At 47.7% G+C, this 20,004-nt stretch overlaps 1 protein-coding gene across 4 annotated transcripts in view; it reads right to left on the reverse strand.

Annotated features, from left to right (window-relative positions):
- LOC110500746 (TBC1 domain family member 14) overlaps positions 1-20,004 on the reverse strand; it is a 64,794-nt gene that overhangs the window by 4,674 nt on the left and 40,116 nt on the right. For all 4 annotated transcript variants that reach the window (XM_036958247.2, XM_036958249.2, XM_036958250.2 and 1 more), the window contains 7 exons: positions 16,024-16,106; positions 15,108-15,332; positions 14,312-14,383; positions 13,977-14,071; positions 6,760-6,831; positions 3,833-3,961; positions 86-195 (listed from right to left, as the gene is read on the reverse strand). In XM_036958247.2, coding sequence (XP_036814142.2) covers positions 86-195; positions 3,833-3,961; positions 6,760-6,831; positions 13,977-14,071; positions 14,312-14,383; positions 15,108-15,332; positions 16,024-16,106 — 786 coding nt within the window. The remainder of the gene's footprint in view (positions 1-85; positions 196-3,832; positions 3,962-6,759; positions 6,832-13,976; positions 14,072-14,311; positions 14,384-15,107; positions 15,333-16,023; positions 16,107-20,004) is intronic.

Consider the following 20,004-nt stretch of genomic DNA (forward strand, 5'->3'; position numbering starts at 1 on the left):
ATTTCATTCAGTCTATACCCATTAGTTACCTGAGAAAAACAATTGAGAGAGGGAGAGAAAGAGGGAGAAAGAGAGGGAGGCTCACCAGTCGATTAAATAAATATCGGGGGTCAATTTGTTTTCCTTGAAATGTGCAAACAGCTTCGGGAGGTTTTCATCAAAGAACACTTCAAAAGCAGCAAAGTAGGTCAACATCTGAGGAGAGAAGAAGAAACAACGGAGTCAGATACAGACCACACCGCCCTGACACCACTATCAGTGAGATATATAGACCACTATCAGCCAGATATATAGACCACATCGCCCTGACACCACTATCAGCCAGATATATAGACCACACCGCCCTGACACCACTATCAGCCAGATATATAGACCACATCGCCCTGACACCACTATCAGCCAGATATATAGACCACTATCAGCCAGATATATAGACCACATCGCCCTGACACCACTATCAGCCAGATATATAGACCACACCGCCCTGACACCACTATCAGCCAGATATATAGACCACACCGCCCTGACACCACTATCAGTCAGATATATAGACCACACCGCCCTGACACCACTATCAGTCAGATATATAGACCACTATCAGCCAGATATATAGACCACATCGCCCTGACACCACTATCAGTCAGATATATAGACCACATCGCCCTGACACCACTATCAGCCAGATATAGACCACATCGCCCTGACACCACTATCAGCCAGATATAGACCACATCGCCCTGACACCACTATCAGTCAGATATATAGACCACTATCAGCCAGATATATAGACCACATCGCCCTGACACCACTATCAGCCAGATATATAGACCACTATCAGCCAGATATATAGACCACATCGCCCTGACACCACTATCAGCCAGATATATAGACCACACCGCCCTGACACCACTATCAGCCAGATATATAGACCACACCGCCCTGACACCACTATCAGTCAGATATATAGACCACTATCAGCCAGATATATAGACCACATCGCCCTGACACCACTATCAGCCAGATATATAGACCACACCGCCCTGACACCACTATCAGCCAGATATATAGACCACATCGCCCTGACACCACTATCAGCCAGATATATAGACCACTATCAGCCAGATATATAGACCACATCACCCTGACACCACTATCAGCCAGATATATAGACCACTATCAGCCAGATATATAGACCACATCGCCCTGACACCACTATCAGCCAGATATATAGACCACACCGCCCTGACACCACTATCAGCCAGATATATAGACCACATCGCCCTGACACCACTATCAGCCAGATATATAGACCACTATCAGCCAGATATATAGACCACATCGCCCTGACACCACTATCAGCCAGATATATAGACCACACCGCCCTGACACCACTATCAGCCAGATATATAGACCACACCGCCCTGACACCACTATCAGTCAGATATATAGACCACACCGCCCTGACACCACTATCAGTCAGATATATAGACCACTATCAGCCAGATATATAGACCACATCGCCCTGACACCACTATCAGTCAGATATATAGACCACATCGCCCTGACACCACTATCAGCCAGATATAGACCACATCGCCCTGACACCACTATCAGCCAGATATAGACCACATCGCCCTGACACCACTATCAGTCAGACACAGACCACATCGCCCTGACACCACTATCAGCCAGATATACAGACCACATCGCCCTGACACCACTATCAGCCAGATATATCGACCACTATCAGCCAGATATATAGACCACATCGCCCTGACACCACTATCAGCCAGATATATCGACCACTATCAGCCAGATATATAGACCACATCGCCCTGACACCACTATCAGCCAGATATATAGACCACATCGCCCTGACACCACTATCAGCCAGATATATCGACCACTATCAGCCAGATATATAGACCACATCGCCCTGACACCACTATCAGCCAGATATATCGACCACTATCAGCCAGATATATAGACCACATCGCCCTGACACCACTATCAGCCAGATATATAGACCACATCGCCCTGACACCACTATCAGCCAGATATATCGACCACTATCAGCCAGATATATAGACCACATCGCCCTGACACCACTATCAGCCAGATATATCGACCACTATCAGCCAGATATATAGACCACATCGCCCTGACACCACTATCAGCCAGATATATAGACCACATCGCCCTGACACCACTATCAGCCAGATATATCGACCACTATCAGCCAGATATATAGACCACATCGCCCTGACACCACTATCAGCCAGATATATCGACCACTATCAGCCAGATATATAGACCACATCGCCCTGACACCACTATCAGCCAGATATATAGACCACATCGCCCTGACACCACTATCAGCCAGATATATCGACCACTATCAGCCAGATATATAGACCACATCGCCCTGACACCACTATCAGCCAGATATATCGACCACTATCAGCCAGATATATAGACCACATCGCCCTGACACCACTATCAGCCAGATATATAGACCACTATCACCCTGACACCACTATCAGCCAGATATATAGACCACATCACCCTGACACCACTATCAGCCAGATATATAGACCACTATCAGCCAGATATATAGACCACATCGCCCTGACACCACTATCAGCCAGATATATAGACCACATCGCCCTGACACCACTATCAGCCAGATATATAGACCACTATCAGCCAGATATATAGACCACATCGCCCTGACACCACTATCAGCCAGATATATAGACCACATCGCCCTGACACCACTATCAGCCAGATATATAGACCACTATCAGCCAGATATATAGACCACATCGCCCTGACACCACTATCAGCCAGATATATAGACCACATCACCCTGACACCACTATCAGCCAGATATATAGACCACTGTCAGCCAGATATATAGACCACATCGCCCTGACACCACTATCAGCCAGATATATAGACCACATCACCCTGACACCACTATCAGCCAGATATATAGACCACTATCAGCCAGATATAGACCACATCACCCTGACACCACTATCAGCCAGATATATAGACCACTATCAGCCAGATATAGACCACATCGCCCTGACACCACTATCAGCCAGATATATACACCACTATCAGCCAGATATATAGACCACACCGCCCTGACACCACTATCAGCCAGATATATAGACCACATCGCCCTGATACCACTATCAGCCAGATATATAGACCACATTGCCCTGACACCACTATCAGCCAGATATATAGACCACATCGCCCTGACACCACTATCAGCCAGATATATAGACCACATCGCCCTGACACCACTATCAGTCAGATATATAGACCACATCGCCCTGACACCACTATCAGCCAGATATATAGACCACTATCAGCCAGATATATAGACCACTGTCAGCCAGATATATAGACCACTGTCAGCCAGATATATAGACCACACCGCCCTGACACCACTATCAGCCAGATATATAGACCACACCGACCTGACACCACTATCAGCCAGATATATAGACCACACCGCCCTGACACCACTATCAGCCAGATATATAGACCACATCGCCCTGACACCACTATCAGCCAGATATATAGACCACATCACTATGACACCACCAGTCAGATGTTGTAGCAACATAACACATGGTTACAGTTGTGAACAGGGTGCTAAGTGCTATGAGTGCAGTGGTGTATTGTGCAAATCTCTGCTAACAGGTTGTGCAGGCTTTTATTCCAGCACAAACACAAATAACTATTTGTCTGTCTGTGTCTGTGCGTGTGTGTGTGTGTGTGTGTGTGTGTGTGTGTCTGTCTGCACTGTACTCACAAGGCTGTGGTCCACTCTGAAGAAGGCCATCTGACAGGGCTTGTTCAGGAGGTTGGAGAAAGCTATGAAGGCGTCTGCAGTGTCCAGGTTGAGGATCAGCACCGCCGCGATGAATGACATACCCTGAACCTGAACACACCGGGACTGATGTTAACTATGAAAGTAGTGATGTTAACTGTTTCCTGCTACGGTACCCTGGCCGCGTTGACTCCTGCTGCGGTACCCTAGCCGCGTTGACTCCTGCTGCGGTACCCTAGCCGCGTTGACTCCTGCTGCGGTACCCTAGCCGCGTTGACTCCTGCTGCGGTACCCTAGCCGCGTTGACTCCTGCTGCGGTACCCTAGCCGCGTTGACTCCTGCTGCGGTACCCTAGCCGCGTTGACTCCTGCTGCGGTACCCTAGCCGCGTTGACTCCTGCTGCGGTACCCTAGCCGCGTTGACTCCTGCTGCGGTACCCTAGCCGCGTTGACTCCTGCTGCGGTACCCTAGCCGCGTTGACTCCTGCTGCGGTACCCTAGCCGCGTTGACTCCTGCTGCGGTACCCTAGCCGCGTTGACTCCTGCTGCGGTACCCTAGCCGCGTTGACTCCTGCTGCGGTACCCTAGCCGCGTTGACTCCTGCTGCGGTACCCTAGCCGCGTTGACTCCTGCTGCGGTACCCTAGCCGCGTTGACTCCTGCTGCGGTACCCTAGCCGCGTTGACTCCTGCTGCGGTACCCTAGCCGCGTTGACTCCTGCTGCGGTACCCTAGCCGCGTTGACTCCTGCTGCGGTACCCTAGCCGCGTTGACTCCTGCTACGGTACCCTGGCCGCGTTGACTCCAGCTACGGTACCCTGGTCGCGTTGACTCCAGCTACGGTACCCTGGCCGCGTTGACTCCAGCTACAGTACCCTGGCCGCGTTGACTCCTGCTACGGTACCCTGGCCGCGTTGACTCCTACTACAGTACCCTAGCCATGTTGATCAACTGCATGTCAGTACTGTGAACACAGAGGGAGGAGAGAGAGTGAGTGAGGTTTATTATTAGTAGTGGGGTGGTGTTGGAGGGCATTTACTGGTTACCGGCTGGTGCTACAAGGACGAGTACTAATGCAAAGGGAATTTTGTTTTCTATAAGAACACTTAAAAAGGTAGACTCCGCGAGATAATGTAGATGCAACGTAAACAGCAGCATTGGGTCAATTCCCATAACTACTAAGAGCGTTGAAGCACGAGGCTAAACTGTTTTGGTCGGGTAGCTACCACGTTGTAGCAGGGTGAAGCACGAGGCTAAACTGTTTTGGTCGGTAGCTACCACGTTGTAGCAGGGTGAAGCACGAGGCTAAACTGTTTTGGTCGGTAGCTACCACGTTGTAGCAGGGTGAAGCACGAGGCTAAACTGTTTTGGTCGGTAGCTACCACGTTGTAGCAGTGTGAAGCACGAGGCTAAACTGTTTTGGTCGGTAGCTACCACGCTGTAGCAGGGTGAAGCACACCTGTGTACACGTTAGAATACTCTGTGACTGTTAGAGTGCAAAGTCATGCATCGCGCTCATCTCAATATCTGTGGTGCTTCCTGCTGCAACATCATTTCTCAGTCTACTTTTAACTTAAATTCTCCATCTTTCAGTATTCCTTGGAGACAGTCATATTGACATAAGGTTAGTCCAGGAAGTGGAGACATTTCTCCATAAACACACTGTGGGCTGTTTCTCAGCATGGCTGTGGTGAGGTGGAGGTGTAAAAGCCACAGTATATCTCCAGCAGAGCACACTGACACCACATCCTGGAAACTAATTTCATCAGACTCAAAGATAATAATCAAACCAGCCAAAGTGGATCTTAGTAATGCAGTAGTTCTACTGTGTTCAAGGTTCAGAGAGAATGATGACGAATGGAATCAAAAGAGAAAACTGGTTACGTCAGTGCTGCATTGGAATACACAGAAGTAAGCACACAAACACCCACAAACACCCACACACACCCACCCACAAACACCCACACACACACCAGCGAAAGTGCCAGGTGGGGTGGTCAAATGTATGAGTCATCCTGATGGAGTAATGGAGGCTTGCCTCCCGTGTCTCTATGGAGGCCTGCCGCTTGTCTCTCCCCCCCTCCCCGGTGGCCTGCCGCCCAACTCTCCCTCTCTACGGAGGCCTGCCGCCCGTCTCTCCCCCCCTCCCGGTGGCCTGCCGCCCGTCTCTCCCCCCCTCCCCGGTGGCCTGCCGCCCGTCTCTCTCTCTATGGAGGCCTGCCGCTCCCCGTCTCTCTATGGAGGCCTGCCTCTCCCCGTCTCTCTATGGAGGCCTGCCTCTCCCCGTCTCTCTATGGAGGCCTGCCTCTCCCCGTCTCTCTATGGAGGCCTGCCTCCCCGTCTCTCTATGGAGGCCTGCCTCTCCCCGTCTCTCTATGGAGGCCTGCCTCTCCCCGTCTCTCTATGGAGGCCTGCCGCTCGTGTCTCCCTCTCTATGGAGGCCTGCTGCTCGTCTCTCTCACACTACACATACTGGCTGTTTACATAGAGCAGTGTCCCAAATGGCATGCTATTCCCTAGATAGTGCACTACTTTGACCAGTACCCATATGGCTCTAGCTGAAAGTAGTGCACCGTCTAGGGAATAGGGCACCATTTGGAACTTACCCGTAGGCTAACGTAGGACTCCGAGCCAGTCTGTTTATAGCTTAAGGTCCAATGTGTTTCTATCACCTTCCACCATAGGACAGAGAGAAGCAATGGTTTCTGATAAAACGGTCATCATTCGGCCTTCAGGACCCTTGTGCTTCCAAAGAAAAGCTCCAATATACATCACTATTCAGGGCCATTACCACTGATACACTATACAGATACACACGAAGGCCGACGAGGAATGCATCATCAAGTGTGTGAGCTTATGTTATGAAGTAGGAACATACGTGTCTGTGTGTGTGTGTGTGTGCTACTACTTACGTAGCCCACATCTGGCCTATAGCAGGTGTATGCTCCTAGAATGCTGTGCAGCACGTCGTAGTACGGACCTCCCTGTCGAAACACAGGTCATATTTTAACTATTACAACACATACATTTGAGTAATTTAGCAGACGTTCTTATCCAGAGCCACTTACAGTTGGTGCATCTTAAGACAGCTAGGTGAGACAACCACATATAAGTCATAAAAAGTACATGTTCCCTCTAAATAGCTATCAGCAAAGTCAGTGCAAGTAGGAAAAGACACGTGCATATATATACACACACTGCTCAAAAAAATAAAGGGAACACTAAAATAACACCCTAGATCTGAATGAATGAAATATTCTTATTAAATACTTTTTTCTTTACATAGTTGAATGTGCTGACAACAAAATCACACAAAAAGTATCAATGGAAATCAAATGTATCAACCCATGGAGGTCTGGATTTGGAGTAGCACTCAAAATTAAAGTGGAAAACCACCCTACAGGCTGATCCAACTTTGATGCAATGTCCTTAAAACAAGTCAAAATGAGGCTCAGTAGTGTGTGTGGCCTCCACGTGCCTGTATGACCTCCCTACAACGCCTGGGCATGCTCCTGATGAGGTGGCGGATGGTCTCCTGAGGGATCTCCTCCCAGACCTGGACTAAAGCATCCGCCAACTCCTGGACAGTCTGTGGTGCAACGTGGCGTTGGTGGATGGAGCGAGACATGATGTCCCAGAGGTGCTCAATTGGATTCAGATCTGGGGAACGGGCGGGCCAGTCCATAGCATCAATGCCTTCCTCTTGCAGGAACTGCTGACACACTCCAGCCACATGAGGTCTAGCATTGTCTTGCATTAGGAGGAACCCAGGGCCAACCGCACCAGCATTTGGTCTCACAAGGGGTTTGAGGATCTCATCTCGGTACCTAATGGCAGTCAGGCTACCTCTGGCGAGCACATGGAGGGCTGTGCAGCCCCCCAAAGAAATGCCACCCCACACCATGACTGACCCACCGCCAAAACCGGTCATGCTGGAGGATGTTGCAGGCAGCAGAACATTCTCCACGGCGTCTCCAGACTCCAGTCACGTCTGTCACATGCTCAGTGTGAACCTGCTTTCATCTGTGAAGAGCACAGGGCGCCAGTGGCGAATTTGCCAATCTTGGTGTTCTCTGGCAAATGCCAAACGTCCTGCACGGTGTTGGGCTGTAAGCACAACCCCCACCTGTGGACGTCGGGCCCTCATACCACCCTCATGGAGTCTGTTTCTGACCGTTTGAGCAGACACATGCACATTTGTGGCCTGCTAGAGGTCATTTTGCAGGGCTCTGGCAGTGCTCCTCCTTGCACAAAGGCGCAGGTAGCGGTCCTGCTGCTGGGTTGTTTCCCTCCTACGGCCTCCTCCACGTCTCCTGATGTACTGGCCCGTCTCCTGGTAGCGCCTCAATGCTCTGGACACTACGCTGACAGACAGAAAACCTTCTTGCCACAGCTCGCATTGATGTGCCATCCTGGATGAGCTGCACTACCTGAGCCACTTGTGTGGGTTGTAGACTCCGTCTCATGCTACCACTAGAGTGAAAGCACCGTCAGCATTCAAAAGTGACCAAAACATCAGCCAGGAAGCATAGGAACTGAGAAGTGGTCTGTGGTCACCACCTGTAGAACCACTCCTTTATTGGGGGTGTCTTGCTAATTGCCTATAATTTCCACCTGTTGTCTATTCCATTTGCACAACAGCATGTGAAATTGTCAATCAGTGTTGCTTCCTAAGTGGACAGTTTGATTTCACAGAAGTGTAATTGACTTGGAGTTAGATTGTGTTGTTTAAGTGTTCCCTTTATTTTTTTTGAGCAGTGTATATACACACACACACACACACAAAATAAACATCCCTTTTTCAGGACCCTGTCTTTCAAAGATGCAGTTGAAGTCAGAAGTTTACATACACTTATGTTGGAGTCATTAAAATTTGTTTTTCAACCACTCCACAAATGTCTTGTTAACAAACTATAGATTTGGCCAGTTGGTTAGAACATCTACTTTGTGCATGATACAAGTAATTTTCCCAACAATTGTTTACAAACAGATTATTTCACTGTATCACAATTCCAGAGGGTCAGAAATATACATACAGACATACATTTTGTCTGTCATAGTTAAAGTGGACCTATGATGAATTACAGGCCTCTCTCATCTTTTTAAGTGGGAGAACTTGCACAATTGGTGGCTGACTAAATACTTTTTTGCCCCACTGTATAACTCACTGTATCACAATTCCAGTGCGTCAGAAGTTTATATACACTAAGTTGACGGTGCCTTTAAACAGCTTGTAACATTCCAGAAAATGATGTCATGGCTTTAGAAACTTCTGATAGGATAATTGACATCATTTGAGTCAATTGGAGGTGTACCTGTGGATGTATTTCAAGGACTCCCTTCAAACTCAGTGCCTCTTTCCTTGACATCATGGGAAAATCAAAAGAAGTCAGCCAAGACCTCAGAAAAAAATTGTAGACCCCCACAAGCCTGGTTCATCCTTGGGAGCAATTTCCAAACGCCTGAAGGTACCACGTTCATCTGTACAAACAATAGTAAGCAAGTATAAACACCATGGGACCATGCAGCCGTCATACCGCTCAGGAAGGGGACACGTTCTGTCTTCTAGAGATGAACGTACTTTGGTGCGAAAAGTGCAAATCAATCCAAGAACAACAGCAAAGGAACTTGTGAAGATGCTGGAGGAAACAGGTACAAAAGTATCTATATCCACAGTAAAATGCGTCTTATATGGACATAACCTGAACAGCTGATCATCCTCGCAGTGGCAGACCACGTGTAACAACACCTGCACGGGATCGGTACATCCGAACATCACACCTGCGGGACAGGTACAGGATGTCAACAACAACTGCCCAAGTTACACCAGGAACACACAATCCCTCCATCAGTGCTCAGACTGTCCGCAATAGGCTGAGAGAGGCTGGACTGAGGGCTTGTAGGTCTGTTGTAAGGCAGGTCCTCACCAGACATCACCGGCAACAACGTCGCCTATGGGCACAAACCCACCGTCGCAGGACCAGACAGGACTGGCAAAAAGTGCTCTTCACTGACGAGTCGAGAGTTTGTCTCACCAGGGGTGATAGTCGGAATTGCGTTTATCGTCGAAGAAATGAGCGTTACACTGAGGCATGTACTCTGGAGCCGATCGATTTGGAAGTGGAGGGTCCGTCATGATCTGGGGCGGTGTGTCACAGCATCATCGGACAGAGCTTGCAGGCAATCTCAACGCTGTGCGTTACAAGGAAGACATCCTCCTCCCTCATGTGGTACCCTTCTTGCAGGCTCATCCTGACATGACCCTCCAGCATGACAATGCCACCAGCCATACTGCTCGTTCTGTGTGTGATTTCCTAAAAGATAAGAATGTCAGTGTTCTGCCATGGCCAGCAAAGAGCCCGGATCACAATCCCATTGAGCACGTCTGATATCTGTTGGATCGGAGGGTGAGGGCTAGAACCATTCCCCCCTGAAATGTCCGGGAACTTGCAGGTGCCTTGGTGGAAGAGTGGGGTAACATCTCACAGCAAGAACTGGCAAATCTGGTGCAGTCCATGAAGAGGAGATGCCACCAGCTGCATTAAGTACTGCAGTGCCACACCAGATAAAAATAATAAATCCTCCCCAATTTCCTGATATCCAATTGGTAGTTACAGTCTTCTCCCATTGCTGCAACTCCCGTACGGACTGTTACTTTTGATTTTGACGCCCCCCCTTTTGTTCAGTGACCTTATTCCATTTGTTAGTCACATGTCTGTGGAACTTGTTCAGTTCTCTGTCTGTTGTTGAATCTGGTTTTGTTCATACAAATATTTACACATTAAGTTTGCTGAAAATAAATGCAGTTGACAGTGAGAGGACGTTTCTTTTTTTGCTGAGTTTACAGAGGCCCATTATCAGCAAACACCACTCCTGTGTTCCAATGGCACGTTGTGTTAGCTAATCCAAGTTTATAATTTTAAAGGGCTAATTGATCATTAGAAAACCCCTTTGCAAAATGGCCAGAAACAAATAATTTTAGTCTACTCTTGTTCTGAGAGAGAACTTCACAGAACAGCGCAAACTGGCTTTAACCAGATTAGAAAGAGGAGTGGGAGGCCCTGGTGCACAACTGAGCAAGAGGACAAGTACATTAGTGTATAGTTTGAGAATCAGATGCCTCAAGTCTAGTGGTTAGAGCGTTGGTCTAGTAACCGGAAGGTTGCAAGTTCAAACCCCCGAGCTGTCAAGGTACAAATCTGTCGTTCTGCCCCTGAACAGGCAGTTAACCCACTGTTCCTAGGCCATCATTGAAAATAAGAATTTGTTCTTAACTGACTTGCCTAGTTAAATAAAGGTAAAATAAAATAATAAAAAGTCCTCAACTGGCAGCTTCATTAAATAATACCCGCAAAACACCAGTCTCAATGTTAACAGTGAAGAGGCGACTCCGGGATGCTGGCCTTCCGCTTGAATTCTAAATAAAATCAGACAGTGTCCCCAGAAAAGCACCCCCACACCATAACACCATCTCCTCCATGCTTCACGGTGGAAACCACACATGCAGAGATCATCCGTTCAACTACTCTGTGTCGAACAAAGACATGGCAGTTGGAACCAAAAAATATCCAATTTGAACCCATCCGACCAACGGGCATATTTATACTGGTCTAATGTCCATTGCTCGTGTTTCTTGGCCCAAGCAAGTCACTTCTTATTATTGGTGTCCTTTAGTAGTGGTTTCTTTGCAGCAATTCGACCATGGAGGCCTGATTTACTCAGTCTCCTCTGAACAGTTGATGTTGAGATGTGTCTGTTACTTGAACTCTGAAGAATTTATTTGGTCTGTAATTTCTGAGGCTGGTAACTCTAATGAACTCATCCTCTGCAGCAGAGGTAACTCTGGGTCTTCCTTTCCTGTGGCGGTCCTCATGAGAGCCAGTTTCATCATCACTTGATGTTTTTTTGTGACTGCATTTGAAGAAACTTTTTAAGTTCTTAATGTTCTGGATTGACCTTAAAAGTAATGATGGACTGTCATTTCTCTTTGCTAATTTGAGCTGTTCTTGCCATAATGTGAACTTGGTCTTTTACCAAATAAGGCTATCTTCTGTATAACACACCTACCTTGTCACAACACAATTGATCGGCTCAAACAGATTAAGAAGGAAATAAATTCCATAAATTAACTTAACAAGGCACAGCTGTTAATTGAAATTCATTCCAGGTGACTACCTCATGAAGCTGGTTGAGAGAATGTCAAGAGTGTGCAAAGCTGTCAAGGCAAAGGGTGGCTACTTTCAAGAATCTCAAATATAAAATGTTTAGATTTTTGTAATACTTTTTTGGTTACTACATTATTCCATATGTGTTATTTCATAGTTTTGATGTCTTCACTACACTATAGAAAGTAGAAAATAGTAAAAAATAAAGAAAAACCTTTGAATGGGTAGGTGTGTTCAAACTTTTGACTGGTACTTTTTTTGAGATACCGGAGGTGGCAGAACGAAGTACTCTGGTTGGGATGTAGGGTTTGAGCCTGAAGGTGAGGAGGGGAAGTTCCCCTACATTGACTGTTGCAACACAACAACAATCTCACCCACACACCGAGAAAGGGAGCAGCAGGTAGCCTAGTGGTTAGAGCGTTGGACTGTTCCTAGGCCGTCATTGAAAATAAGAATTTGTTCTTTAACTGACTTGCCTGGTTAAATAAAGGTAAAATAAAATAAATAAATAAAAAATAGGTGAAGTTCACATAACCACTTATGAGGGGAGGGTATACTGACCAAAAATATAAAACGCAACAATTTTACTGATTTACAGTTCCTAAAAGGAAATCAGTCAATTGAAATAAATTCATTTGGCCCTTATCTTAATACACTGCATATAGATTGTTCTATTGTTATCGACTGTATGTTTGTTTATTCCATGTGTAACTCAGTGTTGTTTTTTGTCGCACTGCTTTGCTTTATCTTGGCCAGGTCGCAGTTGTAAATGAGATCTTGTTCTCAACTGACCTACCTGGTTAAATAAAGGTGTTCTCAACTAGCCTACCTGGTTAAATAAAGGTGTTCTCAACTAGCCTACCTGGTTAAATAAAGGTGTTCTCAACTAGCCTACCTGGTTAAATAAAGGTGTTCTCAACTAGCCTACCTGGTTACATAAAGGTGTTCTCAACTAGCCTACCTGGTTAAATAAAGGTGTTCTCAACTAGCCTACCTGGTTAAATAAAGGTGTTCTCAACTGGCCTACCTGGTTAAATAAAGGTGAAATAAAAAATATGTTTAAAAAAATCTTTGGATTTCACATGATTGGTGCAGCCATGGGTGGGCCTGGGAGGGCATAGGCCCACCAACTTGGGAGCCAGGCCCAGCCAATCAGAACGAGTTTTTCCCCTACAAAAGGACTTTTTATTACAGACAGAAATACTCCTCAGTTTCGTCAGCTGTCCGGATGGCTGGGCTCAGACGATCCCGCAGGTGAAGAATCCGGATGTGGTGTCCTTGGCTAGCATGGTTACACGTGGTCTGCGGTTGTGAGGCCGTTAGACGTACTGCCAAATTCTCTAAAACGACATTGGAGGCGGCTTATGGTAGAGAAATGAACATAAAATGTTCTGGCAACAGCTCTGGTGGACATCCCTGCAGTCAACATGCCAATGGAATGCCCCCTCAACATTTGAGACATCTGTGGCATTGTGTTGTGACAAAACTGCACATTTTAGAGTTGCCTTTTATTGTCCCCGGCACAAGGTGCACCTGTGTAATGATCATGCTGCTTAATCAGCTTCTTGATATGCCACACCTGTCATGTGGATGGAGAAATGCTCACTAACAGGGATGTAAACAAATTTGTGCACAAAATTTGAAAGAAATATTCCTGGGATATTTGATTTGAGCTCATGAAACATGGGACCAACACTTTACATGTTGCGTTTCTATATTTTTTGTTCAGTATAGAGAGAGATTCATTTAGTCGAGTAAATTAATAATGAAAACCATTTAGCAAATGCTTTTATAGTTATGCGTGCATACAGTTTATGTACAGGTGGTCCCGGGAATTGAACTCACTATCCTGGTGTTGCAAGTGCCATGCTCACCAACAGAGCTTACAGAAGACCACAACTGAATTCAGAGTGGACACCGAGATCCTCGATGATGTCATAAATAGTTGTTGTCCTGCCACTGACCTGTTGGAAGATACAGAGATGAGGAAAGGTTCTGGAGATGTCCAGCTTGATCAGCTCCAGACTGGCCTCTCTGTCCGCCAGAGATGAACCTGCATCTACACACACACACACACATTAGAAACATTCAACATCAAACACTTCCTTTAGCCAACTCTCATGTTTCCTAACCTTCTGTAGGATTTAAAAAAAAAAATTTTTACATTCAATGCGATTTAGATTTAAATTCTCAGCCCTTTGTGAGTGAGGTCAAACGTTTTCAATAGCACTTCAGAGAAAGAAGGGGATAAAGATGGAGAGACGAAGGGAGACGAAAGAGAAGAGAGTCTGTCCTCTACCTTCAGTCACTGGTTCTGTAGGCATAGACTTCCACTTGTCCCTGGCCCTGGCCAGACAGATGTTGTACAGCTCTGTGGAAGAATACATCACAACACTGATCACCATGTGCACACACACACACACACACACTCACATACACACACACACCTGCCATTGAACACTCCGTTGCTACAATTAACATGGAAGTGAACCACAGCATTATTGTCATAGTCCCTCTATCTAAAAGGGACTATTACTGTCATAGTCCCTCTATCTAAAAGGGACTATTACTGTCATAGTCCCTCTATCTAAAAGGGACTATTACTGTCATAGTCCCTCTATCTAAAAGGGACTATTACTGTCATAGTCCCTCTATCTAAAAGGGACTATTACTGTCATAGTCCCTCTATCTAAAAGGGACTATTACTGTCATAGTCCCTCTATCTAAAAGCCTTCCACTGCAGCACATCAGGCCTGGACAGCCCTCAAGGTCTTCTCTCCAGTACCAACGAGCTATTCAGTGTCTCAGTGGTGCTGTGCTTATCTACCAGCCTTGTCCTTGACCCTGCTGCTCTCTAGTGAGAATAACTGAGGAGAGGCGGAGGTGTGTGTGAGATACATTATCCCATTTGGTTTGGATGTAACTGGCAAAATGGGCCACCAGGGGGGGGTGTTTTTTCGCTGAGTCATGCTGAAATTGAGACCTCTGGTATCTACAGTCCTCTTTTTCCACACACACACACACACACACACACAGGCAATATGGGGTGTGTATAATTCAGTAGCCTCAGACCTACAGTGAGGTGTGTGTCCTACCGTGAGTGATGTTGAGCTCGTTGCCCACCGCCAGGCTCCAGACCTTGCCCCTGACGCTAGGGGGCACGCCCTGCCACCAGAGGTCCCTGACCCGCCGAGAGTTACACATGGTGCTCCAGTTGGGCAGAATCTCCTGGTTCCAGGTCTGGGCGGCGTTGCCAATGCTCTCTTCCACCTTACACCTGAGCTCCAGCTGCTTCCTCCTCTTCTGGGCCTCCTTGAGCTCTACGGAGGCAGGGAGGGGAGCGAGGCAGAGAGGGGAGCGAGGCAGAGAGGGGAGCGAGGCAGAGAGGGGAGCGAGGCAGAGAGGGGAGCGAGGCAGAGAGGGGAGCGAGGCAGAGAGGGGAGCGAGGCAGAGAGGGGAGCGAGGCAGGGAGGGGAGCGAGGCAGGGAGGGGAGCGAGGCAGGGAGGGGAGCGAGGCAGGGAGGGGAGCGAGGCAGGGAGGGGAGCGAGGCAGGGAGGGGAGCGAGGCAGGGAGGGGAGCGAGGCAGAGAGAAGAGACCGTTCGATGACAATATCTATTACATTACAATGATATAGTGCCCTTCTAGGACCACTGATCTGCAGGGATGTCATGGCTGTGAAACAGTAGTCGGAACCAATACAGTCAGTTTTAATGACATAACGAGGACAAGAAATGGCAGCCATTATAAAAGTATCCAAGGCTGCTTTTACACAGGCAGCCCAATTTGGATAATTTCTCTAATTTTTTTCCAATCACATCAGCTCTTTTGGCAAAAGATCAGAATTGGGCTGCCTGTGTAAACGTAGCCTAAAGAGCTGGAGAAGTGGAAAGGCGTTCATTTTGACTACAAGTGGTCATGACAGATAGGAGAACTTCTCGAGCCTTGGGAGAGGAAATGTCCCTATGAAAGAGGTATGATCCAGATGAATGAATAAATCATGAACAGTCACCTCTCTTCTTGGCCTGGGCCACCATCTCCTCATACTGTTGTCTGTGTTTCTGGGCCTCCTCCGCAGGCTTGGCTGGCAGATTACTGCAACACACACACATTGTAGTGAGTGACTGTGTGCGTGCGTGGTTTGAACTTGGTGCCTTACATTATTCATGGTGGTTGAGCTGCTGGTGTATTTGGTGGAGAAGGCAGGCAATGGAAAGAATGAGTGAGGGAGGGATGGAGAGGGGGAGGGGGGGTGGAGAGAGACCGTGAGTGACCTTGGCCTGGTCTCAGATGATTGCTTTACTAAGCCAACCCTCCTGTTGATGTGACACACCCACCCTAACCCACACCGTACACTTCTAAATATTCCATATGTTTACCATTTGTTTGCATAACATGCTTTCACTCGGAAAAATGTGTGTTCACACAGCAGGGAGGCCCACTCGAAGCTGTGAGACAGTGCGAGACACAGAGAGAGTGCGAGACACAGAGAGCGCGAGACACAGAGAGAGCGCGAGACACAGAGAGGAGAGACAATAGAGAGACAGAGGAGAGACAATAGAGACAGAGGAGAGAAAATAGAGAGACAGAGGAGAGAGAAAATAGAGAGACAGAGGAGAGAGAATAGAGAGACAGAGGAAAGACAATAGAGAGAGAGAGGAGAGACAATAGAGAGACAGAGGAGAGACAATAGAGAGACAGAGGAGAGACAATAGAGAGACAGAGGAGAGAAAATAGAGAGACAGAGGAGAGAGAAAATAGAGAGACAGAGGAGAGAGAATAGAGAGACAGAGGAGAGAGAATAGAGAGACAGAGGAGAGACAATAGAGACAGAGGAGAGACAATAGAGAGACAGAGGAGAGACAATAGAGAGACAGAGGAGTGACAGAGGAGAGACAATAGAGAGACAGAGGAGAGAGAATAGAGAGACAGAGGAGAGACAGAGAGAGAGAAGCGAGAACGAGAGAGACACACTAAACTGTCAGCAGCCTCTAACTAAACTAGCTCTCGTAAGAGTTAGGAAACCACATGGGTTAGTCTGGCATGAAGGAGACATAATGAAGCAGGGAAGAGAGATGAGGAGAGACAGAGACAAAGTACAGGCACAGTGAGCACAGCATTGCCACTGAGAAGGGTAGACACAGGAAAACCTGGCTCCCTGTAGAGGAAAGGCTGTGCAACCACTGCACAACAGCAGAACCTGAGACGGAGCTGCATTTCGTGACAAAATATAAAAAAAATATAAAACAATTAGAGTGTAATTTCCCCAAATGTGAAACCCTTATTCAAAGTGAAACACACACACACACAAAATCCATGTCTCAATTGTCTCACAGCTTAAAAATCCTTCTCTAACCCGTCTCCTCCCCTTCATCTACACTGATTGAAGTGGATTTAACAAGTGACATCAATAAGGGATCATAGCTTTCACCTGGTCAGTTCTATCTCATGGAATACTTTTTATAAACTTGGTGGTTCGAGCCCTGAATGCTGATTGGCTGAAAGCTGTGGTATATATTTTATTTTTTATTTAAACCTTTATTTAACTAGGCAAGTCAGTTAAAAATAAATTCTTATTTATAATGAGGGCCAACACTGGCCAAACCTGGACGACGCTGGGCCAAATGTGCGCCGCCCTATGGGACTCCATATGCCGGCCGGTTGTGATACAGCCTGGAATCGAACCAGGGTCTGTAGTGATGCCTTAAACCGCTGTGCCACTCGTGACTAAATCAGACCGTATACCACGGGTATGACAAAACATTTATTTTTACTGCTCTACGTTGGTAACCAGTTTATAATAGCAACAAGGCACCTCGGGGGTTTGTGGTATATGGCCAATATACCACAGCTATGGGCTGAGTCCAGGCACTCCGCATTGTGTTGTGCTTAAGAACAGCCCTTAGCCGTGGTATATTGGCCATATACCACACCACCTCAGGCCTTATTACTTAAATATACTCCGTGTATATTTGCTGTATGTGTGAAAGAGAAAAAGAAAGAGCCCCAGCCAAGTCATCCACTGAGGGCAGCCCTGTAGAGAGCAGGGATAAGAGCTGGGCGGCTCTGTAGAGAGCAGGGATAAGAGCTGATCAGCCCTGTAGAGAGCAGGGATAAGAGCTGGTCAGCCCTGTAGAGAGCAGGGATAAGAGCTGGTCAGCCCTGTAGAGAGCAGGGATAAGAGCTGGGCGGCTCTGTAGAGAGCAGGGATAAGAGCTGGTCAGCCCTGTAGAGAGCAGGGATAAGAGCTGGGCAGCCCTGTAGAGAGCAGGGATAAGAGCTGGTCAGCCCTGTAGAGAGCAGGGATAAGAGCTGGGCAGCCCTGTAGAGAGCAGGGATAAGAGCTGGTCAGCCCTGTAGAAAGCAGGGATAAGAGCTGGTCAGCCCTGTAGAGAGCAGGGATAAGAGCTGGGCAGCCCTGTAGAGAACAGGGATGAGAGCTGGGCGGCCCTGTAGAGAGCAGGGATGAGAGCTGGGCAGCCCTGTAGAGAGCAGGGATGAGAGCTGGGCAGCCCTGTAGAGAGCAGGGAAAAGAGCTGGGCAGCCCTGTAGAGAGCAGGGAAAAGAGCTGGGCAGCCCTGTAGAGAGCAGGGATAAGAGCTGGGCAGCCCTGTAGAGAGCAGGGATAAGAGCTGGGCGGCCCTGTAGAGAGCAGGGATAAGAGCTGATCAGCCCTGTAGAGAGCAGGGATAAGAGCTGGGCAGCCCTGTAGAGAGCAGGGATAAGAGCTGGGCGGCCCTGTAGAGAGCAGGGATAAGAGCTGGGCGGCTCTGTAGAGAGCAGGGATAAGAGCTGGTCAGCCCTGTAGAGAGCAGGGATAAGAGCTGGGCAGCCCTGTAGAGAGCAGGGATAAGAGCTGGGCGGCCCTGTAGAGAGCAGGGATAAGAGCTGGGCAGCCCTGTAGAGAGCAGGGATAAGAGCTGGGCAGCCCTGTAGAGAGCAGGGATAAGAGCTGATCGGTCCTGTAGAGAGCAGGGATAAGAGCTGGTCAGCCCTGTAGAGAGCAGGGATAAGAGCTGGGCAGCCCTGTAGAGAGCAGGGATAAGAGCTGGGCAGCCCTGTAGAGAGCAGGGATAAGAGCTGATCAGTCCTGTAGACAGCAGGGATAAGAGCTGGTCAGCCCTGTAGAGAGCAGGGATAAGAGCTGGGCAGCCCTGTAGAGAGCAGGGATAAGAGCTGGGCAGCCCTGTAGAGAGCAGGGATAAGAGCTGGGCAGCCCTGTAGAGAGCAGGGATAAGAGCTGGGCAGCCCTGTAGAGAGCAGGGATAAGAGCTGATCGGTCCTGTAGAGAGCAGGGATAAGAGCTGGTCAGCCCTGTAGAGAACAGGGAAGAGCTGGGCTGGCATCATGTTGATCATGGTTAGACAGGCAATACTCCAAAAGGGGAATGAAGTCTGATCCATGACTCAACAGTAGAAACTCTACAGTCTCCTGCCAAGCTGCTCCATCACCCTCTGAATGGCACACTCCATATGTCTCAATTGTCTCCGGCCTTAAAAATCCTTCTTTAACCTGTCTCCTCCCCTTCATCTACACTGATTGAACGTGGATTTAACAAGTGACGACAATAAGGTATCATAGCTTTCACCTGGTCATGGAATATTCAGTGAATATACTCCTGCTGTGGTTGTATGACTGTACAGAATCAATAAACATCTTTCCTTCAATAATGCCCAGAGCCAGGTAATACCAGGTAATACCAGACAAGGACACGAGACTGTATAAGAGGGTCCTGTGTAAACCCTGTCTAGGATAAGTGTGTGTGTGTACCCTGTCTAGTATAAGTGTGTGTGTGTGTACCCTGTCTAGTATAAGTGTGTGTGTGTGTACCCTGTCTAGTATAAGTGTGTGTGTGTGTACCCTGTCTAGTATAAGTGTGTGTGTGTGTACCCTGTCTAGTATAAGTGTGTGTGTGTGTACCCTGTCTAGTATAAGTGTGTGTGTGTGTACCCTGTCTAGTATAAGTGTGTGTGTGTGTAAACCCTGTCTAGGA

Source organism: Oncorhynchus mykiss, chromosome 21 (genome assembly GCF_057628025.1).
Source record: "Oncorhynchus mykiss isolate SJ-2025 chromosome 21, ASM5762802v1, whole genome shotgun sequence".
NCBI classification, from domain to species: Eukaryota; Metazoa; Chordata; class Actinopteri; order Salmoniformes; family Salmonidae; genus Oncorhynchus; species Oncorhynchus mykiss.